The 27,600-nt window shown below is 39.5% G+C and overlaps 1 protein-coding gene across 2 annotated transcripts in view; it reads left to right on the top strand.

Annotated features, from left to right (window-relative positions):
- The window catches only part of atp2a3 (ATPase sarcoplasmic/endoplasmic reticulum Ca2+ transporting 3), a 55,609-nt gene that overhangs the window by 8,460 nt on the left and 19,549 nt on the right, over window positions 1-27,600 (top strand). For both annotated transcript variants that reach the window (XM_023342039.1, XM_005800789.3), the window contains exons 2-8: window positions 9,924-9,941; window positions 10,243-10,325; window positions 15,560-15,664; window positions 16,728-16,866; window positions 25,375-25,455; window positions 25,814-25,899; window positions 26,045-26,509. In XM_023342039.1, the coding sequence (XP_023197807.1) occupies window positions 9,924-9,941; window positions 10,243-10,325; window positions 15,560-15,664; window positions 16,728-16,866; window positions 25,375-25,455; window positions 25,814-25,899; window positions 26,045-26,509 (977 nt within the window). The remainder of the gene's footprint in view (window positions 1-9,923; window positions 9,942-10,242; window positions 10,326-15,559; window positions 15,665-16,727; window positions 16,867-25,374; window positions 25,456-25,813; window positions 25,900-26,044; window positions 26,510-27,600) is intronic.

The following is a 27,600-nucleotide window of genomic DNA, read 5'->3' as shown; positions in this document are numbered from 1 at the left end:
CACACTGCCTCTGCCATTTGTGATTCTTCAAACCACGATTCCAGAGTAACAAAGTTTTCTCTCTAGCTGCTCTTGCTTCAGGGCTGTTGATCGGTCCTTTTGATTGGACAGAAGTGTCGCTCTGGTTTCCAAACCTAGAATAAACCGTATTAATAGCACGGCGTTAACACAGATATTTTTGGGGGCCGGTGTTTTGGGGATTGCAGATTTTTCTCTTTTTCTTTTTTCTCTTCGCAGCTTTCAGATGTGTGTGTTGTCTACTGGATGGCTACTTGCCATCCTCATCCTCGCCTGTTTTATTTATTCAAACCCCCCCCCCCCAAAAATAAAACGACTCTTTGCACAGCTGTGACCTCGAAGAGGAAGCTTCGAGTCCCGACGAGCTATCAGCTCTGTGCTAATCACCTCATGCATGTCCTGTTCTGTTAACAGCACATTTTCCTTTTCCTGTCTAACTTGGCGGTGGGGATAAAATGTGACATTTTGGGCTCATTTTACAGAGAATTTCACGTGTGTGGAACATTGCATGGATGCAAAGATTATAGATGTACTTATCTATGTATGTACTATAGATGTCTATACTCATAGATGTACTTATCTGTGAATCCACAACAGTCACAACTTGAGTAAACAGTTGCCGTTTGACTCATCTGCACCAGATTATTAAATCATTAAATTGCACCGTTTGTAAAGGCAAACAAAAGCAGCACGCAGTCACAAGTGGACCGTGTGAGTGATTCTGCTGGATAAGTTCAGCATGCAATTTTCTGTGCAAATACAGATTGATGGGGAAGATACAGTATCTGTCCCTGACCACAGATTGTTGGTGCCAGAAACGGTCCGGCCAATGAACAGTTGCAGCATGTCATCTGCCGTCCTAATTGGCTACAGAAAATCTCAAATGTTAGCTGAAATCTCCCAAAAATATTTGTATCTGTACCAGAATATCAAATAGATCAGTTAATCCATAGCTGAAATAAACCAAATGGTTTTCTCCAGCACATTAACTCCTTTGGTGCCCTTTTTTTCCCCACCAACTGTGCATGTTATTGGAATCGGCCTCAATGAAATGAAAAAATTATTGTAGAGCGTGTGAATCCTTTCAGAATCTTTAGATGTCAGCAGGTTTTTAATGCTGGTTTTATCAAAGTGTCAAACAAACTAAATTAACACAAAACTCCATTTGGCACCTTCTGCCACGACATGGTGGGATTCCTTAATCAGAAATTCAAGAAGCGCATAGATATTTGCACACCCTTGTTACTGTCCACAAGTCTCGTCCAGGTCGCTCTGCAAACGCCCAGATTTTTGAAACTGTATATGCAGATGACTAAAACCAGCAGTGTCCAAAACTTTAATGCACAGTTTATCCGTCAGGTATCATTCTGCTTTGAAATCACACAAAAGTTCTTCTTTTTTAAAGCCACCTATCAGCCACCACTGAGGGACAGTCTGTGGTCCAAGTGTTGCACAATTAATCTGAATATCTATGAAAGTTTCTAAAAAGTCACTTCTTGTGTGCTTGGCACATGCTGTACAACTTTCTTGCAAATCTTTCTTTGCAAGAAGAAAGACTTTCTTGCAAATCTTGCAAAAATCTTGCAAAACTTAAACGCATCACAACAAGTTAATTAATATGAAATCCTATGATTGTCTCGTATGTCTGTCCAACAGTGAATGAACTCCAGAAAAGCACTAATGGCTGAATAAAATAACACAGTCATCAACTCAAGGTTGTTGTCCATATCAAAGTGGAAATTTTCACATTGCTTGGTATTTTTTTTTTACAAGTCATCTTTTGTCATGACTGCTAAATCTACTATTGGTGAAACTCTGAACAGACTGCTGAGTAAAATCATGATTAAAGACGGCTTTATGTTCAGCAGTTCTGCATTTTTGCTTTAAATGGCAAGAGGGATATTAATTAAATAAGAGTCTCAATAGGTCAACAGGCAAATCGGGGCTCTGGACCACAATTAATGTGGAAAAGAGTGTAATAATCCTTTTAGTACATTGATAATATTCAATTGAAATAAATGGAAAAAATAAATTTATATTACTGCTTAGCTCTGCAATTCATAAAAATGCTTAAAGAGTGGGGGGGGGAGAACTACACAAATGCTATGGTTTCAGTTCCGGAATACAATATTGTTTTTATAAAGGTATAAATGTAGGAATGAATCTAATATAAAACATTTTTAATCCAAATTGGTGAACCAGGGAACTGATCTGCATCAGAGCGAACATCATCCGTCTTGGCTACATGTCTTGTTTTTTGTCTTCTTCTTTTCATATGTAATACAATCCCAGAGAAACTCTGTTTTGATCTCGTGTCCCACAAACCCGAGGGACAGTAGCTTATCTATGAACATTTTTCCCAGCACTTCCTTAAATCTATTTATAACTTCCTATCTCTGTGTCCGTAGTTGAGCTGTGCACAGTCAAAGCACCATTCAGTCCTCTTGAACTCATCTGAATGTCTGTGCATAACTTTTATGCACCAACTTTGACAAATTTCCATCAATTTAACCGGTGTAATGACTGAAGATTCTTCAAAACAGACTGCAGACTTCTAAAACAAGGTTGTCCTAATATTTCAGGGTATTTTCTTCCAGGATTCTTAAGGTGTCTGACAACTCTGTTGTCTTTGGAAGTCTTTACGTCCCTTTTAAACCATAAAATCATACACTTGTTGGTTTGAGGCCATAAAAACACTGGAATGTTAATATTTTTATTTTTTTTCCCCCATTTTAAAATCCTTTGACTTTGACAGAATTCTGAAGTGATTGACAATTATTTGCATGAGAATTAAACAAAATCCAAAACTCAAGGTTGTTGCTAAATCTGGCCAAGTCCTGCGCGTTGCCGTTCTGCAGCCAAGAAAAACAGTGACTTGATGACACGACTGATGTCTCTTGCCTGTGCTGCTTTCTGTGCGCTCCGTAGTAACGTTAAGGTTGATAATGAGGTACATTTATCATTCCCATTTGATACGGTTAATGCGTTCAGACCGTTTCCAGTGGGGGAATATGTTCAGAGATTAAGTGGATATAGGAAGCTATCATTAGGGGTTACCATCATGATATTTATAGGCCTGTTTTACGCTCTTATGGTTAGTGGATTGAAGCACAAGTCCTCAGCTTACTGTTCCTTCCTTGCTATAAATATGCTTCCCCACTCATTGGACTTGTTGGCTTGTTTATGTGGAGGTGTGTCGGCCTCCATGCTGCTACTGAAGGTGTATTAGCAGCAGATCGAGGAAGGGAGTCAGAAACGGATTCATCTGCATTAGAAAGAGGACCATGTTGCCTACAGTGGTGTGCTGTATCAAAGCCCCTATTTCTGCACAGGAGTCGTTGTTTTTTTTTTTTTTAGGACATTTTGACAGATACTGATGCATTACGTCGTGACGGGCTCTGAGCCAGGTCGCCGTGGTAACTGGCGAAACATTTCTTGTGTTTGCAGTTTTCACACGGCAGCCTGAATTCTGGCTTGTTAGAAATGACTCCGTGGTCTCGGTCATGATCGGAAACGCACCGATCGCGTTTCTCCTGGCCGATGCCGATTTCTGGTTTACTAACGAGGCATTTCCATTTTTGGCCCATTCAGAGTTTTTACTGTCATCATTTTTAAAACAAGTGAATAAAAGTGTGCTGCAGGGTCTGGTGTGGAGGTGGTATTAAAATGATAAATTGTAAGTTTATCCTCTTTCATGCATGAAAGCAAATGCTGCTAGTAATATGTTTTACACTAGAATGAGAGGAAATAGTGCATAGAATGCCTGCTGCTTGTTGATGCAGTGAATAAATAAAAAAATTGAGTTTTCTGCCTTTAATGAGTGGGGCGAACAATTTTCAGATTGTTTTTAATTTTTTTTCATTTAAACTTGCACAGATCACAGCCAAAAAGAGAACGTAAGCCAATTCACCAATCAGATTTCATTGATCTGATCAAAGGAAAAATGGCTAATCATTGATCAGATCAGCTCATGGAAATATTAGCCAATCAATGGTCATATCTGACCAAGACAAAATGGGTTAACCATTGATCGGGTCAAAGAAAAATTGGCCTATCATTGATTTTAATCTGATCATTAAAAAATGATCATATTAAATGGCTTATTGATGCATTTATGGCCTAATAGAATTAATAATGATAATATTAAGTGGAATTTTGAAAACTGCTTTGTGACCATAGAAAGGATCTTGAACGTTAAACTCTTTATCCAGCATAATGTTCGCCACATGGTTGTTGTGATGGACAGCTTCCTGTCTTTTTTACATTTTTTTCTTTCTCCTCGTACTCTCTGGACGATGAAACAGTCTCCCTGTTGCTGTTGTTGGCAACTGTCTCCAGGAAGTGTCTCCCCTCTGCTTGGCGCTGCTCAATTTTTCTGCTGTGCGTAAACAGCCTCTTTTTATTCATTGTCTGGCCTGCGAGGGAGGAGGAGGAGGCGGCGGCTCTGCGGGGACATGGAGAGCGCGAGGGAGAGAGGTGAAGTCAGTATTCAGGAATGTGCCTTGGCAAGCCTCGGGTCGACGCAGCCCTGATGACTGGGAGGGAATCCTTGGCAAAGGGAAGCCGGGGAACCCCGTCCCGACACCTCCAGCCCTTCCCCTCTCTCTAACTTCCCTCCTTCCCACTTTTTTTTTACCCTCATCTGTCTCGTCCTTTTACCCATCCCATCTCTGTCTGGAGCCGAGCTGGCTGCCATCAAGAAATTACACAACCAGGCAGGAACAGAAATGGGGAACATTCTTATGTCAGACTGGTGGAGCATAGAAAACAGCAGAAGCCACTTCTCCCACTTCTGCTGGCACGCCACAGTCCAACGTCCCCTGTGAGTTCAACCGTGTCCAATCTGAACTCTGGAAACCCTCCAGACAGCAGGTTTGAAAAGCTATCCACAGTGAGTCATCGGCTCTTATTACACAGGCTGAGGAGGGTCTTTTGTTGGAGGAGAGAGAGAGAGAGATGAGGGTTGTTTTCAGAAAAGACAATGCGGTACTAATAATTCAGCAGATCGTTTGCAGTAAAGCCCGGAGACATTCTCGTGTCATTGTGTCGAGCTTTAATGCATTTTTGATGCTTTTTGCGCCGCTTGTTGTTTTTTCTGTGCGAGTTGTTTGGGTTGCATCAAACCTCTTAGTTTTGCTACAGGCTAAACTGAGAACAATACTCTTCCTACCATCCTTGCTTACAAGAAAAACAAATTCAGCAGTTCAGAAGCGTTGCAGTTCATTAAGAAACATGTCATAGTGTAGAAACAAAAATAAAAGGCCTTCCATCTTCTGTAAGCATGGTTTTCTCTTTTAAAGCAAATAGTGTAGAACAAGGAGCTGGTTTTTTACCAGGTTAACTCGTTGCTACAGCAACCCATATTCTCCTAGACTCTAGGGGGCAGTGTAGGAGGCATATGGCAATCGTAACATGTTTAGAAGTCAAACAAACAAACAAACACAGTTGTTAGCAGGAAGGTGGTGCATCTGCGACTGTGGTGGAGGTATTATTGTCTTTATGGACGGGATCATTAAGGTGGATGTCTTTGTGAACTCTTGCTTGTCCGCCATGTGTTTATGTACACAACTGTCCGTATTATTATAAAATTTCAGAGGTGTGCGTTGCGGAAAATTTGGTTGCTGCAGAAGGGTGTGTTTGCTGAAATGAGGTAGTTTGGTTATATGGCACCAAACAGATGCGATTAGCGTAAATCGAGCTTTAACCGGGTATGAGCTGGTTCTCATCAAAGTTTACAAAGTTTGTTAAACATTTTTGATTTAGTTTTACTGGTGAGATGGACTCATAGAGCAAGGTGGCTCTAACCCTCCCCCACATGTTGCCACAGAAGGATATTTTTCTCACACTTAGACGAAAGGGAAATTCTGTTTCCGTTTTGGTGCAGCCTAAAAGTTTTGGTTTTATTACCCACCAGTCACAGTAAGATGAAGGTGACACTGTTTTTAAAAGTGGAATTTGTCTACAAGTAACAGAGGTGTGACCAAGTCACTGTGTTGCAAGTCTCAAGTAAGTCTCAAGTCTTTGTCCTCAAGTCCGAGTCAAGTCTCAAGTAAAGACAGGCAAAAGTCGAGTCAAGTCTCAAGTCAGGAACCTTTAATTTCAAGTCATTTCGAGTCGTTTTTATTTTATTTTTATAATTTGCAATTATACATAAAATTCAAATAATAGACCATTTGTTCGTTTTAAAATATGTATTTATCTCAAATGATAGAACATGTGTAGCTGAACACAAAGTATAAAAAACATTTTTAAATTGGACCACTTTATTGCCCAGTTCTGTTAAACTTGATATTCAATAAAAAAAGACGAAAATGCTGACATTTCCACAGCACAATACAAAGAACCATAACAGCAGTTTTTTCCTCTTTTCTCTGACCTGTCAAAACAATATATTGTCAATATAATTTCCCAACGTAGATGTCTTCAAATACACCAACCATCCTTAGATGATACTAGACCCGGCTCATCATCATGATGGGACAGAGAGACTCTGTTCCCTGTGTTCAGGTCCAGAATCTGCTTTCTGTTCCGGAGCCCCGCTCACTATCCACCGGCTTTCTGAGCTAACACGGTGCACATTATTTGTGGAGGCATTTGAAGGACCGGATTTATGGTAAATAATCACCAATTTAACCCGGAGTACACATGCTAACACGAAGTTAGCTAAAGTCAACTATCTTACAGCAAAAGAAAAGCGCCACCTACCGATCTTTGTGAAGCTTCAAATGCCGGACAAAGTTGGACGTCGTGGCATCTCCATCCGATATTCTCTTCTTGCATGTTTTACAAGTTGCAGTTCGTTTTTTAGTCGAAAGTTCATAACCTACGTAGCCAAAAGAAATTACTCGCGGAAGCATATTCGAGCGGTTATTTCGTATTTCGTTCCCTGAGCTCTGTAGCTTTGCCGCGTTTTTTTAAACGTCCAAATCATGTTAATTTGATTGGTTGTGCTGCAGCTACGTACACATACATACATAAGGAGAGAGGAAAACCATAGTGACGGTCTGCGCATATTGATACGGAATGAGGGACATTAATTAATGACGCCACTTTATAAATAATGTGTTTTAAATTTTAAGACTTTGAGTAAAAAATATCAAGTCTTTTCAAGTAAACAGCTTCAAGTCGAGTCAAGTCCCAAGTCAATGGCATGAAAGTCAAAGTCAAGTCCGAGTCTTTGAGCATTTTTTCAAGTCAAGTCTCAAGTCGTGATTTTAACGACTCGAGTCTGACTCGAGTCCAAGTCATGTGACTCGAGTCCCCACCTCTGACAAGTAACATTGCTGTTTTGCAGGCTACATGAGCAGGTAACCTAGCTAAGTAACTAGATTATATTGGTGTGAAACACAGCTCAGAAAAAGTACTTTTAGTGTAGTGTTTTAGTGTTTTTGCTAAAGTGGATCATAATCAAAATGACAGATTAAAGGTTAACCTATCATGGTGCAGCAGTATTAAGAATAATTCTTAGGGATTCACATGCTAGCTGGCCAGATATCGAAAAGCATCTCATCAAATTCTGCTGTTTTGGTCTAGAAAGGCATCAACCTATGTCAAGTTATAATTTCCCTATTTTCAAATTGTTTTTGAGTTAGTAATGTTAACTCTATCAAAGAACCAGAAGTACATGTTTTCTGTTTTCTGATTTTCATGCTATTCAATCTCTATAGCTGTGGTCCTTTGCTTTCCTCTTGATCACCAAGAAAACCCATTTATTTAAAACGCTTCCCTAAAGTCTAGTAACTCCCCTCTGCTGCAGTGGATTTAGTTGCCATGTTTGTTTTTAGCCGTGGGCTCACATCATGGGCTTTCCTCTTTTCCAAGCCCCGCTCCGTACAGGGTCACGATTGTGGTCACAACACGAGGTTTCCACAGGAGAGAATATTGCCGTCATTTAATGTTCCAGCCCAGCGCCTTCTAAATATACTCGCTTTCCCACCAATCGACGCCGTAATTTCAGCCTTTGCTTACTTCGACTCTGGTGCGCACGAATTAAAGAGCGCGCCATGTGGCCGGAGCCTCTCTTTCTCAGGCAGATGTAACGGAGGCTGGCTGTTACGTGGGACTTGCTCAGTCATAACTTTGCGTTGCGACAAACACGGTGACTAATCACGCCTCGGACTCGCTGTGGTGACACCGATCAGCAGCACTCGTCATTTGGAGTGTTTCTAAAGCATGACTGATGTGCCGTCTCCTCACACCAGTGAGTCATGCGCGTGGTGGGCGAGGAGTTCTGGTTAGCAAGTGAGAGTGGATGGGATGCTCAACTTGTCTCAAGTAAAAATAAGGCATCAGTTGTTTTCTGTCCAAACACGAGGCGGTGTTTATTGTGCAGCGTCGGTGTCTGTTTTTAAAATTTCAAGAGAGACTATCCACACTTTAGGTTGTTGTAGGCTTTTTTTTTTTTTAATTGCTTGTGCACCAATCAGTTGATTAGCCTTTTATTTTCCTACTTGTAGTATGGAAATGGTACTGAAGGTTCTAGTAGTACCAGTAAAACTTCACTGCATTTACGCAAAAAATTTTACATAATAAATACAATACAACAAATCATGTAATAAATACATTATGACATAACATAAATTTGCCTACGTCTAGATTTAGTTTTGTACTGCAAATCTAAAGCAATCACAGAAAATGCAGTGTGGGAAAGTGAAATACCTAGATGCAACGAGACGCCAGCCAATTCAGGAGCTCCATTTATTTTGATTGCTATTGCTTGGCTGTACCTACAAGAACGCAAATAAAAATGCTAGCCTCTACGGCAGCCCTCAGGCAGTTTCCACTGTATGTATTAATGCACAGTGTGATATATTTGGTGATTGAACTATTAAAATAGGTGGTAGTCATGAGCATTTTTAGAGGGAATCTCAAGTATTTGCAGATTTACTTTAGTTCATGTACCATAACTGTCTCAATATTTTGACATAAAAATATTATAGCTGAATTTGTCCTTTTGAAGGCAAGAGAAGAAGTGTAGTAGTTTTTTTTTCAGTCAGATAATTGACTGAAAGAAAACCACTTTGGCGCTTTTACTTTAAAATCCATATTGGTGGTGAAAACTGAATTTAGTCCACCAATTTCTCTGGCAGGTTTTAAACTGTGGGAATGTTAAAATGTTTTTATACCTTAAAATCAACAACAGACTTGAACCTATCAAGGATTTCTGACTAGGATGTAAAGCATAACTGATAATTAGTTTGAAGTTTGGTTTGAGTTACTATTAGATGCTAAAATTGGCTCTTAGAATAGTTTTTTTTATTTCGTCATTTTTTTTTCTCTTCCTCATGACTCTATACTCTCTCTGTATGTATGTATATATAGAGGTGTTTTTTATTCTCAAAGCTAAATGGCATGAGTTTTGATGCAACTGAATCAGAATCTGATGAGTTAAAAGACATATGCTTTGATATAATCTTGTAATTCCCTCATTTTTGGTTGATTTTTAAAGTATAACTAAGAGCCTGCCACGCATTTTATTCTTTTGACGGTTGCTTATATTTATGCTTAGCTGCTGCTTTTGCATACGAATCCAGATGCATCAAAGTTCTTCGCCAAGAAAACCAGACTGAACTAAAAATGAAAAATCGACCCACGATTATCTATCAACTCTGATTATCTATCACGGTTTCAGTTTTAAAATTCCTTCAGAGAAGTTTGGTGGTTTGCTTTCAGGTTCAGATCCACAGCAAACAACAAGTGACTGTTCCGCCTCAGCTCGTGCCGTGGCGCGTTTAATCAGACCCAAACAATCCTACAGAGCAATTTGTATGCGCGTGAGCATCTCAATGTCACACTGAAGTAACCAAATGCATTAACTACTCTTTGTTTTTCTCTCCCTCCGCTGCCCTCTCCTGCTTGGCCGTTTTTTTTATTCTTCCTCAACCGATGGTGTGCGACGTCCACAGAGCTCCCAGCCGAAGAAGGTAAATATTGATTCTTCTAATGAGCTGCCACCCTCCTCCCTTTACTACCTGATTGAGTGTCCTGTGTATGGATCTTTTGTTTTATATAGACCTGCGGGTAAACTTTAGGGTTGTTTCCTGCAGGAGTTTCCCACCCATCAGCACACAGCACTACTCCTTTGTAAACAGCCTGGCTTTTCCAGCTGCTCATTATCATCATCATCATCTCAGAACTAATGTCAACACGTCGCTTTGCCTTTCTGGGCGATCTTGTGTCTTGATCTCGATGTGATGTGTGTGACGTGTCGTTTGCACGTTTCAGGGAAATCCTTGTGGGAGTTGGTGGTGGAGCAATTTGAGGACCTCCTGGTCAGGATCCTGCTGCTAGCTGCCTGCGTCTCCTTTGTGAGTACCAGCTAATTAAAACGCCGCCGGCATGCTCCTTATTTCTGCTCTGTCTTCATTGTAAATGTAAACCCAGTGGGACTTGAGACCCTAATTGCTGCCTAAAAGACTGCTCTATTAGCCACTTTATTCTCCTCTTGGGACTCTCAGAACCCTACAGAACGGTGAAAAGGTTTTACCCCTTTACACATATCTACAATTTTCTTTTTCAATTTTTACTTTATTCTATATGGAAATATAATTTACCTCCATCTTAAATCATGTTTTACTTCAAAATAACCATTTTTTATGAGTCAGTTGCCAAACTGACTCATAAAAAACATCAAAAAAGTATGATGTTTGAAATATAATTTTTTAAACAGACAAAATTAACCACAAAATAGCAAGAAATCTCTACTATCCGCTACTACTACTTTGTCTTTCAATCTGTGAGGTTTATTGATACACATTCTACCTGATCACCCTCATTTATCTGTTGTAATTTTAGAACTGACTTAGCTGGTGAAGGATTCCCACGCATTCTCAAACAGCTTGGTTTTTCCTATTGGCACATGAGCCACCTTCTCTAAAGGGGGAAAACATGTTTGCATTTGTCTTGCATGTTTTTTTTCCCCAAAGAAGCGCAATAGTTCTTTTGGCTTCCAAGAACCCTGAATCTACAATCGCACTGTCACTCTTCGTTTACTTGTGCTGTTTTTGATATTGTTTAGGATGAAAAAAATACCAGGATTCATTGACTTTGACAGTGATATAATCCACTGTTTGCTTAACTTCCATGCCAGTTATTTTTATTTTTTGTCTCACAACATTCCTTCATATCATGAATTAAAGTCACTTTTCCTTTTCACATTTTGTAAATACAGCTCTGGAAAAATAATTAAGTGCCCACTGCACTGAACCCATTGAAAACCTGGTTATGCCACCAAATAACCTCTGAACTCTTCTTAAGTTAAAACCCTAGTATTGTTGTTTCTAAATGAACGTGAACTTGTTTACTTTGCTTTATTTGAGGTCTGAAAGCACTGGGTCTTTTTTGTTATTTTTACCATTTCTCATTTTCTGCAAATAAATACTAAATTTTATCTTGGAATTTCAGAGACATGTTGTCAGTAGATTATAGAATAAAAAACAAAAGTTCATTTTACTCAAACAAATGCGTATAAAGAGTAAAATCTGAGAAAACCGATCATTTTTAGTGGTCTCTTAATTTTTTCCAGAGCTGTGTATCTGGAATGTTATAGTTGTACCTGTTCAGTTGAATCTGTGTAATATATGTTCTCAACGGTATCAATGTGGCACACATAAAACCTTTGTATAATTCCTTTTCCCTTAATAGATGAAATCTAAATCAGAAACAGAATTTTGTATCTACTTATGCTTTTCTTATATTAAAATGTGTTTGATCTGTTAAAATGTGACCAAAAATAGAAGGTTTGAAGGTGACAAATAATTTTCCCCTCGCCGTATGAAGCGAACCCCTTCGATGTGGAAACATGTGAAGTCTTTCCGTGTGAGCCCTTCTGAGTCCGTCTGGTGCAATTTCTGTGCAGGGAACAAGTACAGTGCGTCTGCCAAAAAAGGAAACAAAACAATGAATCAAAAACTCTGTGTGTTGTGGTGCCTCAAACTGTGACCCTGGCTACAGCCTGAGGGAGGAGAAGGTCACAGAGGGGTGGAGGGAGGGAATCCTGCCTGTTTAATGACTTTTTTCCATCTGTTGCAGCACTTCCCCGCTGTCTTGGGATGAAAATTGCTATTTCTATTTCTGGGATGTCGGAAAATCGCTCTGAAAACGCTCATGACAGAAGATAACTCTTGTCAGTGCGTGGACTTGAGCTTTTTATCTGTGTTTGTAGAGAAACGCTGTAGCTGAAAGGCGCTGCTGTTCTAGGTCACTGTGGTTTCAGTGGAGTAAGGCTTTAGTTGCAACACAAAAACAAAACTCAAAACTACGTCGCCGTTGATCGGCTTCTTAAAGAGTTCTCGTTTCGGTGCTCTGCTTTTGATTGAGATATTTATAGTTCTTTCAAGAGTCTATTTCCTCAGTGTTTTGTATGTTTCCACTGGGGTTAGGGAGTGGCAAAAGCGGAGCGGAGCTGAGTCAAAGTTAAACCCTAAACCTGGAGTCATTTGGTTGCAATTTTGAATAAATTCAAATTGGGATCACGAGATTTTCCAGCCTCCATTGCTTTGCACGACAATGAAGATCATTAAAGTAAAATGGATCTGGTCAGGTCGCCTAAATACTTGTGTAAATCTTCAGAATATTTTTTTTTACAATTTTATTTCAGGATTTCATTTTGCTTTTATCCAGAAATGTTCTTTTTCTTTTTCTTTTTTGGTTAGTTCTGTTTTGCAGTGATGCACCGATCAGACTTTTACCGGCCGATACCGATATTATGCTTCTCTGAAGTCTGACCTGCTGGTTCTGACTTTTGACACATTCTGATATCAACGCATAAAAAAACAAACACCGGGGGAACAAGAAGGTTCTTTGACAGAAGTAGTCATTTTAAAATACAAGAGGAAGTGACAAAATAAATTACTATTATGCTTGTAATCCCAACCCTGCAGGAAAAAACTTCTTTTTCAGGATTTAACCTGATCACAGATCAGACCCAAATAAGGGAAAAACTGTCAGATTCATATCTCTGACCGACTGATTGGTGCATCTCCTGTGTGTTGTTTGCAGTTTTTATTTGACTAAGCCACTAAAGTAAGCCACAACCCCGTAAGAGGTTTTACTGGAAGGAACCACACAGCAACCCCCCTAACCACCGCACACAATTAAAACTGGAGCACCGCCTCACAATGTGGGCTTGGGTTAATGTTAAAAGTCTCATCTAATACAGGAAGAGCCCTACACTTTTTGTCAGTGTTCTAACAAACAAAGCTATTTATTTATTTTTTATTAACTCTGAGTTCTAGTTAAGGTCAAAGTAATGAGCAAATCCATTTTATTGAATTTGCTTGCATGCAAAAGAAAAGACACTTTATGCCTACTAAGGTTCCTCCCAGAAAATTTGCTAAGCTCGGTGTTTGGGTGCTAAGCAGTCATTCATCCAGCAGTCCGTTGGGTTTTGGATTAAAAATGTTTAAAGTTGACAAGAAATTTGAAAATATCATCTCATAATTATGTTATTGAAAGATTTGAAGATTAATATCTGAACACCATCTTTAAAGTGTTAAACAATGCAAACATTTTAAAAATACTTAAATAAATAAGCAATGCTTTGCCTGGTGGGGGCACAAGTAAAGCCTGGTGGCCCGCCAGGCTTATAATGCACTGGGGAAAACCCTGGACTACAGTTGTTCGTTTGTGAGCATCAAGGTTTGGTGTGATGAGAGCTGAAAGGACAGAGTTAGTTTTAGGAATCAAGTGACGAAGCAGAACACAATCAAATTTCAGGCCGCTTTTCCTCAGTAAATGTCAAAACCGCAAAATCAATCCTACTTCTCTCTTTGTTTGAACTCATTAGCAGTGAGATGAAAGCACTTAAGTATTCAAGGCGGCCTCTGAATGTATGATGATTGTCCCGAGCGCCTTTTGAGCCGTTCTCGGTGCGAGGGCTGCCGTCATTGCCCTCCAATCTCAGCTCGGTCAGAAGAGAGACCTAGCGTCCCAAATGGGGGGGAAAGATGAGCTATCGACCAAGCTCAGGCTGCCGTGACGCCGGCGCGCGCCGGTGCTCAATACTCCACAGAGAATATATTCTGCTGTCACTTGATGGGTCCCATAGAGACCGCCGTGGCATAGATCCACTTTTATTACTGTATTGCTTTTGTGGTTGAGCCGTTCAGGCTATGAAAATTATAAATAAATAAATAATGGAAGCATATTTGGTGCTTAAAATCACACGTTTGTAGAAACAAAAAAAGAGCTCAAGAGAAAATTGAACTTCCTTTCACCAGGCACTCAGAAGTGCAATGCCGACTGAATGTTAATGATGCCGTCTCTGCATTTGCACAAAACTAAGCCAAAATAAAGAAACAGTGTTTGTGCAAACCAAGTCGTGCCTGACTGCTTCCATAAGCTGGGAGCTGGGAAAAAAAAAAAAAGGTGCTGTTAATCAAATGCACCGCTCAGCTTGATTCCCAGTCGGCATGACAACCTCTTGGTATGATAACATTCTGGGATAAGTAAAACAGTTGGATGGTATTTGCACAGAAATTTGAAACAACAATGTCTGACACGATTTAATTGCTTTAAAAAATTAAACAAAAATACAATAACTGCAATAATCCAGCTGCTGCTAAAATAATATGACATAATAATTATTGACAATATGTTTTCTACAAGCATAAAAGAGATTATTTTTGATTCTTGTCACAGACTTTCCACACCATGACTGTCTGCGATTTTCATAAACGGCGATTTCAGGCGATTTTGTCTTTCTTACAAGCAAGCGAAAAGTGCAGTAGACTTCTTTCAGACAGCTGGCTGGCAGTGTGCAGCCGCAGGTGGGAAAGGGGCAACAAAAAAAATGTAAGCTACTCTGGAACTATAGGTTTTGTGGTTATTCTTAAAACTGTAAAGTTGAAATGGGGGGGTATTCTTCTCATTGTGTCCGTTGTTTTTTGGGCAAAATCTATCAATGTGGCATCTAGAAGTGGATCTGTTAAGCCTATTCAGATGTCTACATTTTTATTTTTGCATTTAGACAAACAAAAATGTTTTTAAAAGCTTGTTTCTTACTGTGTTTTTAAATTTTATTTTACTTTTTTTTTTAAAAAACAAACTACTTTATGTCATAGGCGGTACTTTTTTGTATTTTTTTCCCCCTTTGTTTCTAGCTACAAAAAAGCAAAACTGAGACTTTGTTGCTTAAAGGAAATTACTATAAATTATAATAGTTTTATCAAAGGCAACCTAACAAAAGAATAAAACATTGGGATAGTTAGATAACAGTAACTTGTTGTTTATTTAGCCAAGCTAAAAAAAAAGGAGAAATGAGAAGTCAGTTGGTATATAACCTAAGCTAGCTAAATGTGTGCTAACAGACATGTTTGATAAAAGCTAATTCAATCAAGCTTTAACTAGAAACGTAAATGTTGGCTATCTGGGGCTTTGGCATTTGTCTGGATGGACTGGGGGTTGGTTATTATTGCATATTAATTTGAGCTTCTTTTTCCAGATTCCTCTTTGAGTGACTTGTTTCGTTCTGCCAGTGTCTGGAGAAAATGTGACCGGAGAGTGAAAAATGTTTGCTGACTTATGTTGTATGTTCTTCTAGGTGTTGGCTTTGTTTGAAGAGGGAGAGGAAACTACCACCGCCTTTGTAGAGCCTCTTGTTATTCTGCTTATCCTCATTGCCAACGCTGTTATTGGAGTATGGCAGGTGAGAAATGTTTTTCATGCAGTCTGTGTATAACATTTCATGTGAAAAAGCCAGAAATTAGCAGAATAATGCAAATTTAACAATGTCCTAACCCTGGTTATAACCAAACTAAAGCTAATTATGCTGGAATGTACAGATCCATATATTTGTTGTGTTAAAACTAAAACAAAATGTTGACGTTCCAATAAGAAGGGATGAGCAGCGAGATTGTGATTGACAGCCCTAAGACCCGCCCCTTGGCTCTGATTGGTTGTTTCTAGTTAGCACTGGGAGAAAGCAGAGGAGCTTGATTTTTTTTTTTCACACAGATTGTCTGTCATGCTATACTGTCATGACATATTGACAGTTTTGACAAATGTGTAAAAATAAAAGAGAGAAGTGTTTTTATAAAAGTTACAGACTGCAGTTTCAACAACAGCCAATTTCTCAGGTAATCAAAGATCAAGCATGGTGATAATGATTAGGGAATCTTTCAATCCTTGACTTTCTAGATAATAAATATATAATGGTTTTGTACACTGGAGTTTAGGTTTTCATCATTTCAGAACTTTAAGACTATTTTTTATTACGTCCTGAATTTTAGACTTCATAGACAGCACACTTTGTTTTTCTCATGACCGTTTACATATTCACATACCTAAGTGGTTATAACCATTACGAACCTGTGCATCCCAGTTAATTACAGGTTGGGATTTATCCTGTTAGCCCATTACGATGTGACATGTCTGTCAGGTTAGGACATGATCATGTAAAATGTCACCCCGCTTAATTTTCACTGAAGTTAAAGAAGAAAGCCTTTTATTCAAGATCCCTAGTAAAAGTAATGTAAAATATGCTTATTCATGCTCACCATGCTTAATCTTAAAACAAAATGCTGAGAAATTCATAGAATTTTCATTATTAAGGCAAATATCTTTTTTGGCCGTAGCACATTTTTACAAAACGACCTTTAAGTGAACGCATTTAGCGTGAACATCAGTTTGAAGAAGAAAATGCTAATTTCCTCCCGATGCATCCTTTTGCTCCTTTATTTTTCTTATATTTTTTGCTGTTCGCTGCGCAGGAGCGGAACGCAGAGAGCGCCATCGAGGCTCTGAAGGAGTACGAGCCGGAGATGGGGAAGGTGTACCGCATGGATCGCAAGGCCGTCCAGAGGATCAAAGCCAGAGACATAGTCCCTGGAGACATAGTGGAGGTGGCAGGTTAGCTGAGGCTGAATTCTCACTGTCACTTCCTCAGATGAATTTGCGCTTTGCCACAGACACAGACAGGCTGCTGTCCCCTGGCTGCCTGCGTGGCCCCATTACTACTGACATACACAGAAAACACTCTTTACCTTTCATTCTTCAGCCTGGAAAGACTGTTGGAATATCTCAGACTGGATTATATAACTTTTCTGTAACTGTGCAGGTCTTGCGTTCAGCTGTATCTGTTTGTGTGGAAGTTTGCTGCGGTCTCTGCTCTTATTTAAGACCCGGTTTAAGTTTCCACAGCTCTCTCTCTCGCTCTCTTTTGCTTTCCATGCGCTCAGTCTCACCACCTGGACGCTGCTTGATGTTTGTTAACTCCCCACTCACACTCTGCCCCACTCTCCTCCAACACACACACATTGCAATTCCCCTGCTGTAAAGTCGTGAATTTGTGGGCAGTCTGCGCTAAAAATAGCCTCGTTTGTCACTTGGGAGCTCCACCGACATCTGTGTATTCCTGGCACACACGCCCCCGAGGAGATCACACCAGCATCAACACGGCTGTTTTTTTGGGGGGGGGGACTGTAGTAATCCTGGGCTCTCCCTGGCTGGGGATTTGTTTCAGGTGGTTGGGATGATTTATGGGAAGAGATGTGGGTGGGGGTGTGTGTGATAGAAAGAGACAGAGAGAGGGAGAGAGAGAGATCAGGGTGTTCATTCATAATTACAACACAGAGAGGCAGGGAGAAGGAATATAGCTGCTGCCATGGTTTCAACACCAAGGTTCAAAAAGTGAATATCTAGAAAGAAAAAATCATCAAATCGCTCCTAGAGAAGCCCTCACTGTCATTGTTAGTTTTCAGGAATGAACCACAGAGAAATAAATCTCTCCTTTTACACTGGTTAGTAGACATTGAGCATGTTTTACTCTGCTTTTTTTTTTTTTTTTCTCACGACAACACTTAGTTGGAATTCGGGCTTGTTACAGCCAGCGTCCTTGATCGCACATGAATGTGTACTCAGTCATACGAGGACAAGCCTTCACAGGTAAAGCTTTACTGAGCTCAGCCCCTGCCTTACCTCCCATCATTACCAGTGCTGTCACCAGCACTTCTCTGCTCGGTCCGTCTCTACGTCACTGAGCTTTAAGAGGTGTTGTGGGTTTTTAGTTGATTTTTGAAGGGGTGGCGTGTTACTGCTGGTGACCAGCAGCTAGAACCTTGATTCGACTACAGGAATGGGCAGGAGAACAAATATTTATTTTTGGGATTATTCTCAACTGATTTGGAGTCTGGTTGAATAAGTTCTTGATGCTGAACTTTATCTCTGATTAGCAGAACTGTGGAGAGTTTAGAGATTAAGTGGAGTTATTCTCACTAATCATACCTGTAGTAGAAAGACGAAAAGAAAAATTACCTAAAATGGACAGAAATCAATGTTTTTATGCTGAACTAAATATTCTTGTGGGAATTCTGATATTACTTTCGGATTTTCTTTGTTTAGTAACGTCTGCTGCTTGGTGCAGAATTTCAATTAACTGGTTGTGATTTGTTGTTATTTGTCCAAGCGAATTCAGTATTTGCAGGGAATACTGGATGAAAAAGACCCGTCTATGATTGGCCGGTGGTGTGATAAAATTTTCATACACCTTATCACGCACTTGCTAATATTGTTACTGGTATATAAAATAAATCTCATGAATCTCTTAGCCTGGAGAAGGGGCAATTAAAGCCTGGCGGCCCGCCAGACTTATAATACACTAGGGGAAACCCTGCCTGAGATAGATAAGATATATAACAACATTCAAGATATTTCTTCCATCCTTTCATTCATAAGCAGTCCAGGGTTTCCCTCAGAAAACTTGCTAAGCCCGGTGGTTGGGTGCTAGTCATTCATTCAGTGGTCTGCTGTGTTTTTGAGTTAAGAAATGTTTAAAGTTGACAGGAAATTTTAAAATTTCACTTGATAATTATGTGTTCTTGGAAGATTAATGCTTGAATACTGATAAAGTCTTAAAAATTGTAAACATTTAAAAAAAGCAAAAACAAATAAGTAACGCTTAGCCTGGTGGGGGCCCAAGTAAAGCCTGGCGGCCCGCCAGGCTCACAATACACTGTGGGAAACCCTGCAGTCATTAATTATCTATGGCAGGGAACAAAGGTGAAGTCATGTGAAAAAATAGAGAAAAATGACAGAAATTTTTTTATTTTAAGCTTTTATGTAGTGGTGCAGTTAGTTCAGCAAGCAAACAAAAGTCTCAATGTGTGTTTGCTGCAGAATGTAGATGCTTAGATTTACTCTGAAATGTCTAAACTTAAATGCAAAAGATGATAAAAGCACAAGTTTGCTGTACCTCAGGGATGCTTTTATGTACCAAAATACAATAACCCAAAACTTATCAGCATGGAAGTTCCCTTTTTTTTTACGTCTGTCACTGAATGTTTTTATTGGAGGTAGCATTCGCAGCACTCCATCGAGAAAGCTTGCTGGTGATTTGTAGTAATGATGATGCGCACCTTTCTGCAGAGTTGTGAAATGCACAAAGTCATGCAGGGAGTAGTTCCAACCTACTGACATAATGCTGTTGCTTAGCAGTTTTAAACAGGGGTAAACATCTGAGGTCCGTCCTCCAAAGTAATCTTCAAAAAACATCCGTCGGGGATCTGCGGCGCTCTGAATCCTGTTGGGATAAGGTGACAGAGAAAACACATCATTTTCCTCCACTCTGCTGATTTTTCCCGCCTTGTCCTGTGCTACAGATTACTCTGCGGTTGTTCCACAGGAACCCGATGTGGGGGGGAGAGGTGGTGGTTCAGAATAAACTGTATGGAGGCTTCGGAAAAGGAGCAAACGAGCGAGTGTTCCTGAGAAGAGAGGAGAGCATAAATATATTTACTCAAGTTTCCACCAGCGCTGCTGACAGTGCCAGGCACGGTTACGACGCGGTTTGATTTGTGCCTCCGCTGGAACTTTCCTCTCTTGTTTGAATGGCTTCACTGCGGCGGTCAGGTTGTCAAGAGTTACCCGGGAGTTTATATGGAACCCAAAAGAGGGAAACCTACGCGGCGTCTGTCCAAAAAAACAAGTCACGATGACCCCACACGTGAAGCAGGATCCCCGCTCCACTAGGTTTACGCAAGACCGTTAGATTTAGCTCAGAGTTCTGCTGAATGGATGGAAAACTGACTTTAGAGTTTTGTTTTTTTGTTAGAAAAGCATGTGCTATGTTCCAGTTGCCGAATTAAAACTAGTGTGCAGTAATCCTCTTTATCATTTATTCCTTTAGCTAAAGCTTGGCAAAGCTCTATAAGCATAAAATCTCTTCTTGTTGCCTGTGGCAGAAAGAGAAGGTAGGCGTTTGAACAGCATGTCTTTACTGCCCTCGGCCTGTCCGGCTACACCGAACCTGCAGCCTCCAGCCATCTCCTACACACACACAACACACACACACTCACCCACCCCCGCACACATTTCCCAAAGCACCTCTCTCACCCTGATTTACCATCAGTCTCATAGAAGTAAGAAGTAAAACCGTTAAGGAACACAAGATAGTGTTCTTACAAAACACTGTGTCGAATCATGATGATCGTTAATTTACAGTATCCATATGTGAAACTTGATCTAAATTATTTCATTAAAAATAGAAAGGCAATTATCGCTCCTACTGCTGGAGAAAATGTCACTTATTATCCTCATTAAAAGGTCTAGAGATACATGCAGCTCACGACAAAGGACCATAATTGATTTTCTCAAGTTTTCACATTTACAGTCAAATTCAATAAATTAGAATATCATGAAAACGTTAATTTCAGAAACACCATCACTGTGAAGCACAATATATAGAACACAGACTGATGTTTTCGAGCTTTTATTTGTCTTTTATGCAAATTTTTCTTCTGCTTGCAGTTGATGAAAGCATGACATCCAAGTTTAGAATATTACATCAGACCAGGGGCGATTCTAGGATCGGACCTTTAGGGGTGCTTAGCCCCCAGCCGGGCTAAGACCCATGAGAAGATATTCGTTGGTACGGTTTTCTAAACCTAACTGCTTATTTACATACATTCACAAACAGAATTAAGAGACATGTTGTCAGTAATTCACAGAATAAAAGAACAATGTTCATTTTACTCAAACATATACTTATAAAGAGTAAAATCAGAGAAACTTTTAATTTTTTCCAGAGGTGTATAAACTCAGTTTGAAACAGAATCTCAAGACCACATCATACCTGCCAACATTGAGACACAAGCAGCTGTGGAGTGACACATTCCTAGTGAGGTCTGCTCCCCTGGAAATTAAAATAAAATCTACTCAAAACTATGCATTTCCAGTCATTTGAAGAACATTTTACTAAATTCATAGGATTAATAAACCTAAAACCGGTTTATTATCAAGGTAGAATTTCAGGTTAATGACTCGTGAAAACAAGTCATTAAATATGGGACGACTCCGGGATGGGTGGCAATCCTATTCGGGGGTGCCGAGACAGGGCTAGAATTGCCACTGCATCAGACCAGTAATACAAGGATTTTTAATACAAAAATGTGGGTTTAAAAAAAGTATATTTAATACTTGCATAAAGATTTTCAAATTTGACAAAGCAGCCTCATTGGAACACATATTCTGATTTATTGAATATGACTAAAGATTTCACTGTTTACACACTTTAACTGAAGATAATCTCAGTCAAGTCTAGAATTCCCAATGCTTTCAACATTCTCTTTCTTTTAAAATTATTCTTTGGCATTGTTAGCAGCTAATTTACTGCTACTTAATTTTTGTTGGCAGCTAAGTAGCAGTTAGCTGCTAAGTACTAATGGTTAGTAGTTAACTGTTAGCAGTAAACTGTTAGTAGTTTACTGCTAACAGTTAGCTGCTAACCGCAAACTACTAACAGTTAACTGATAGTAGTTAACGGTTAGCATCTAACTGTTAGTTAACTGATAGTAGTTAGCGGTTAGCAGCTAACTGTTAGCAGCTAACTGTTATCAGTTAACTGTTAGTAGTTAACGGTTAGCAGTAAACTGTTAGCAGTAAACTGTTAGCAGTAAACTGTTAGCAGTAAACTGTTAGTAGTTAACTGTTATCAGTTAACTGTTAGTAGTTAACGGTTAGCGTCTAACTGTTATCAGTTAACTGATAGTAGTTAACGGTTAGCAGCTAGCTGTTAGCTACTAACCGTTAACTGATAGTAGTTAACGGTTAGCAGCTAATGGTTAGCAGTAAACTGTTAGCAGTAAACTGTTAGCAGTAAACTGTTAGCAGTAAACTGTTAGTAGTTAACTGTTATCAGTTAACTGTTAGTAGTTAACGGTTAGCGTCTAACTGTTATCAGTTAACTGATAGTAGTTAACGGTTAGCAGCTAGCTGTTAGCTACTAACCGTTAACTGATAGTAGTTAACGGTTAGCAGCTAATGGTTAGCAGTAAACTGTTAGCAGTTAACTGTTAGTAGTTAACGGTTAGCAGCTAACTGTTAACAGTTCACTGTTAGCATGTTGAAAAAAAGTCATGACTAGCAAAATTAAAGTATTCCCCTTCATATCCTTTGTTTGAAATATAAGTTTATACTTACTTCCTAGAAGTTGTTATGCTAAAAGCAAATGGACAAGACTTTAAGAAACATATTCTACTTGCAGAAGAAAATTTGTAAATCTATCCAGATCTCACAAACCTGCAGTGGCTCTCACTTATGAAAATGTTTCCATTAAATGTTATTTCTATTAACATTTTTTTTATTGGACTAGAATCAAATAGCAACTTTATAAGGAAGGGTTAATAGACAGAAAGTCCAACTTTTCAGTTTGTGTCTGACATATTTATGTATGTATGTACAGTATGTACAGTATGAGGAAGTGTTGCATTGGAGGTGCAGGGAGTAAAGAGAGAACAAAAGGGAGGGGAAAACCATCGATTCTTGTGCAGCAGCAACGTGACTCCATCAAGGTTGTATCGAGCTGTTGTTTACCTGAGGCTGATCCTGGTCTGAACCCATCTGTGTTTTTCACCCAACGATATATTTTCTGAACACGGACGTTTAATGCGGTTTGACCAGAAACGCTGCAATTCTCCTTTAGGGTTCAGCCCAGTTTTTACCTTATTAAAAGTGCATGTTCTCTTTACTGTGTTTACACAGGAACTCAGTGGTTTGTTTTTTAAAATCTAATGAACTGAATTCTGACAGTTTTGGGAGATCCTTGAAAGAACTTTTTGGCCTTCTGTGAAAAGACTGAATACATTTTTCTGCAATGACAAACCAAGGTTTTTATTTACAGGAAATGTTCCACCATCAGTTTGGAAATTGTTTTTTCCTGTTAAGTAGTTTTTTTGTGTGTGCACAGCAGTGACGTGCAGTCAGGGGAGGCAGGTGAGGCTCTGTTATCATGGAAAAATAATATATAATTATAATTTAAAATAATTTATATTGCTATTTTATATTGCTATTAACCTTGTGGTTTGTACTGTAAAGTACCTATTTTTCATGTAGCTTAACAAATTCTGATTATTTTTTCTTAAAAATTGCTGAATTTTTGCATTTTCCCATTTAAATGCTCGGAAGTGAAGCCGGTGAGGCAGTAGGAAGTTGAGCCTCACCTTCGATTGATAAACCTCTTGCTAACTGCGCTGGCTGCCATTCTATAGGGGCATGCTCCCCCTGTCTGTACGTCGCCAATAAAATGGCTAAAAAAACATTTAATGTATGAACTGATTTTCCATAATTTAGCTTATTTATATAATGTACAGTGTTTTTTGTCACCAACTGTGTGTGCAACGTGTTTCGTGTGCTGAGGAGCGATCATAAACGGCAGAGAACAGATTCGAGGTGAGGCAGGCAGTTCTCTTGCCTCATGGCAGGGGGCGCTCATGATCCCAGACATTGTGACTCCGCAACTGCAGAGTGAGAGACAGTAACAGCGAGCTAGAAATACAGTAAAGTCAAGTGCAGCGATATATTTATAGTTTTCTCCTCGTACCACAGCAATCACTTATTAATAATCGCAAAATAAACATTAATCCTAAAACCGTACTTCTGCAACAGACTGAATGTTTTGTTCTTTGTGTGGGAAATAATTGTGCTTTTTTTTGTGGCATTGTCAGTTGCTATGGGAACGAGTCTGCCTGTAGCTGCACTGATACAGAGAGCGAGAAAGACGTGGTTTTGAGTTGTACTTTAACGTTTTTTCCCTTTGCTGTGGAGCACAGCACGAAATTAATAATATCTACATGTCCAAGTTTGATTGAGTAAACGGAATTATTCTACGGTGGCAGCGCGGCTATGGATGCATGTAAAAGAATAGTCTTTTTGCCCTCCTCATTGTCCGGATGCGCGAAATTTCCTTATGTAAACAATAACATGCAAGAGGTCTATATTTGTAAATCTGATTATGATTAAGTTGGTGCCTCACCAGCTATAAACATCACCGCATGTCACTGGTGTACAGTAATGTTGTTTGTCACACCAGCTCTCATTTGTATGAAAATAAGTGAAACTAAAGGCACTTAACACTGAAATTTATTCAGATTGTAAAAAATTAGAAGTGAAATTCTATCAATCACTCCTGATTTTGAAAATAAATTGAAAGCCCTTTTTGGGATTGATTCTTAAGAAGTATTAATTATAGCTTATGATTGAGTATTTTAAACTTCAATCTGTTTTATTTATTTAGCTTTATTTATTTGTCATATAATAATTACAGTAGGGGCTTATGTTGTAGAGCAGGTAGCCATGTATCCTGGTAATAATAAATTGTACTCTATTCACAAAATTTTCATTAAAAGTAAATAAAAGAAAACCTGAACATTCTCCTTTAGGGAGTTTTTGTAGGAAAGCGAGTTTAAAGAACCAGCTATCATTAGAGCTTCATAGCAATACTTTACTATAAAAACACAAAAAGTGTTGAAACGTAACACAAGTTGGACTTTTTATAGTTTTTCAACAACTTTTTTTGGGGGTGTTTTTGTCTCTACGTTATTGTAAATGTACTCAAAGTGGGCGCAGAGAACACACAACTACCGTATGGATTCATAGGTTAATTGTAATGAGAATTATTATTACCTAATTGAACAGTGTTGTAAGCTACAAATTGTTCATCTTAAGTCCAGACAATCAGAAACTAAAGGCTCTACAGTCAGGTTCTTTTTACACCAATCACCTGGAGATCACCTTCCCTCCATTTCTTCGTTTTAAACCACACACACTTATTGCTTTAAATAAAACTTTTTAGATTTTCAACATTGTCAATTAGAGGTCAGCATTGTCACATAATTTATCATAAAAGTACATTTTCCTTCCCACTAAACACAAATTATAACTTTCCTCCATTTCACTAAACCAATTCTCCAAACTCTTTCCAGATGTGGTTCTGTCTGTAAACCGATTTTGAAAAGGAAAAGAAAAAGCAAACAGTGAGAGAAAATAAACATGCACGGTCAAGTACAGAAAAGACAACAGGACAAGAAAGCTAAAATCCCCCCCATCCTTTTATTGATTTTCCTTTTTATTTCTCTAATATTTTAGTTGGGGACAAGGTGCCTGCTGACATCAGAGTGACCTCGATAAAGTCCACTACTCTACGAGTGGACCAGTCCATCCTTACAGGTACTAGTCTTCTCTGACCAAACACCAATCACTGCCATATGCAAATGTCCAGTTTAATATTGCGTGGTAATCTGTGTGAAGTGTTGTTTACCTAATGATATGGCACGGTAATGGTGCGTTCATGGGCTGCACAATATTAGGAAAACGTGCTTTAATACTGGTGAAGGTTGCTATAACGATGTGACTCGCAGTAGATAAACAATTAAGTAAATCGCCTGGAAGCATTGTACAGAAATTATTAGCATTATGCATACTGCGTGTGGTGATGATATATTGATAAATTGGCTATATATTGTGCATACCTAATAACATCTATGTGGAAATCCATTACAGGATAGTAATGTGTTGTTGTTTTAAGGGGAGTCTGTGTCCGTCATCAAACACTCTGACCCGGTTCCTGACCCCAGAGCTGTGAACCAGGACAAAAAGAACATGCTGTTTTCTGTGAGTAAACCCTCTGCAGTTCTTACTTTTTTATTTTTTTAACAAAGTTTCTGAAACACTTAGGGATATTATGCATTTGTAATCTGCTACCTGTAATAAAAGTAAATTACTATTTCTCTCCTGCTTGTTTCTCTGCTTTCCTCAGGGCACCAACATCGCCGCAGGCCGCGCCATCGGCGTCGTCGTCGCTACGGGCGTCAACACCGAGATCGGTAAAATCCGCAACCAGATGGCATCCACGGAGCAGGAGAAGACGCCGCTGCAGCAGAAGCTGGACGAGTTCGGCCAGCAGCTCTCGAAGGTCATCTCCCTGATCTGTGTGGCCGTGTGGGTCATCAACATCGGCCACTTTGGAGACCCCGTCCACGGCGGCTCCTGGGTCCGGGGGGCGATTTATTACTTCAAGATCGCCGTTGCTTTGGCTGTGGCCGCCATCCCCGAGGGCCTGCCCGCCGTCATCACCACTTGTCTGGCCCTGGGCACGCGTCGCATGGCCAAGAAGAATGCGATCGTCCGCAGCCTGCCGTCAGTGGAAACCCTGGGCTGCACGTCTGTCATCTGCTCTGACAAGACGGGGACCCTCACCACCAACCAGATGTCTGTCTGCAGAGTAAGTAGTCAGTGGAAAAGTTGACATAGATTCAACATTGGTGTCCAGCTCATGTTAAAATACATCATATGCTAAATCCAACTGCTGTGACAGGGTGTCTGCACAACCTTTAACTGCCTTAAATTTACGTATCTAGAATTAAATTAAATTAATGAAAAACAAAATGTAAATTGGACTTAAATGCGTTAATCGCAGGTCTTAAATGTTGTCCTTTCAGGAATATTTAACCTCGTACATGCTAGCTAGCAATTATTGCTAGCTAGATATATAGCTAGTAGGATTTGCCAGCTACCTATTTTAGCTAGCTAAAATGGCTAGCTAGCTAAAATATTCGTTCTAGAAATATAGCAATTCAGGCAATGCTTGATTATAAGACAGCAGAATCTCCCAACCTTTCCCCATATTTACAGTTTTTTCCTTTGTAAATTTAATTCAAGGTGGCATTAAAAATGTCTTTAAAAGTCTTAAGTCTGTCCAGCTTAAACATGCAGATACCTTGTATGAAAACAAGAATGTGGAGCACAAGTTTGATATTTATTGTTGATAATCTTCTAGCTAAAAAGGATAAAAATAATGTATGTTTATCCAAGATGATAGAGCTTGGCAAGACCTGGTCACGGTTCTGGTTCAGTCCGTTCTGAGCTTAGTGTTGACTTGCTTGTGTTTGGGTTTGTTTTCCAGTTTGTTCCAGCTGTTGATTTGAAGTGAAACATTTTGGAGGTAGACCTCCTTCCTTCCCTTTGTGTAAAACAGCTAGAGCTGACAGTGAAACAGACTCAAAGCATGATGGGTAAAAAGCCCTGCTTGGACTCCTCCAAACACCCTTCTCTTCACCTCCGTAAAATCTTGGAGGTATTTGGCCTGTCCATATGGAAAGCTACACATTTCAGTTTGACCTGAAGGTGTTGATCTCGGAGCAGGTACTTAGTTCTCGGTCAGCTCTCTCTCTTTCTCTCTCTTCCACTGAATGCTGGCACTTAAACCTGGTGGCTCCTGGGTTGTTCTTGAACATCCGAACCAAATTTTTGTCAGCAGTTTGGGTCCGACGAGGGAAACATTGCTCTTGGGAAATGTGCATAAGGATGTTGGGA

Source organism: Xiphophorus maculatus, chromosome 11 (genome assembly GCF_002775205.1).
Source record: "Xiphophorus maculatus strain JP 163 A chromosome 11, X_maculatus-5.0-male, whole genome shotgun sequence".
NCBI lineage: Eukaryota > Metazoa > Chordata > Actinopteri > Cyprinodontiformes > Poeciliidae > Xiphophorus > Xiphophorus maculatus.
Note: the sequence above shows the minus strand (reverse complement) of the source record. Positions and strands in the feature narration are given on the sequence as shown.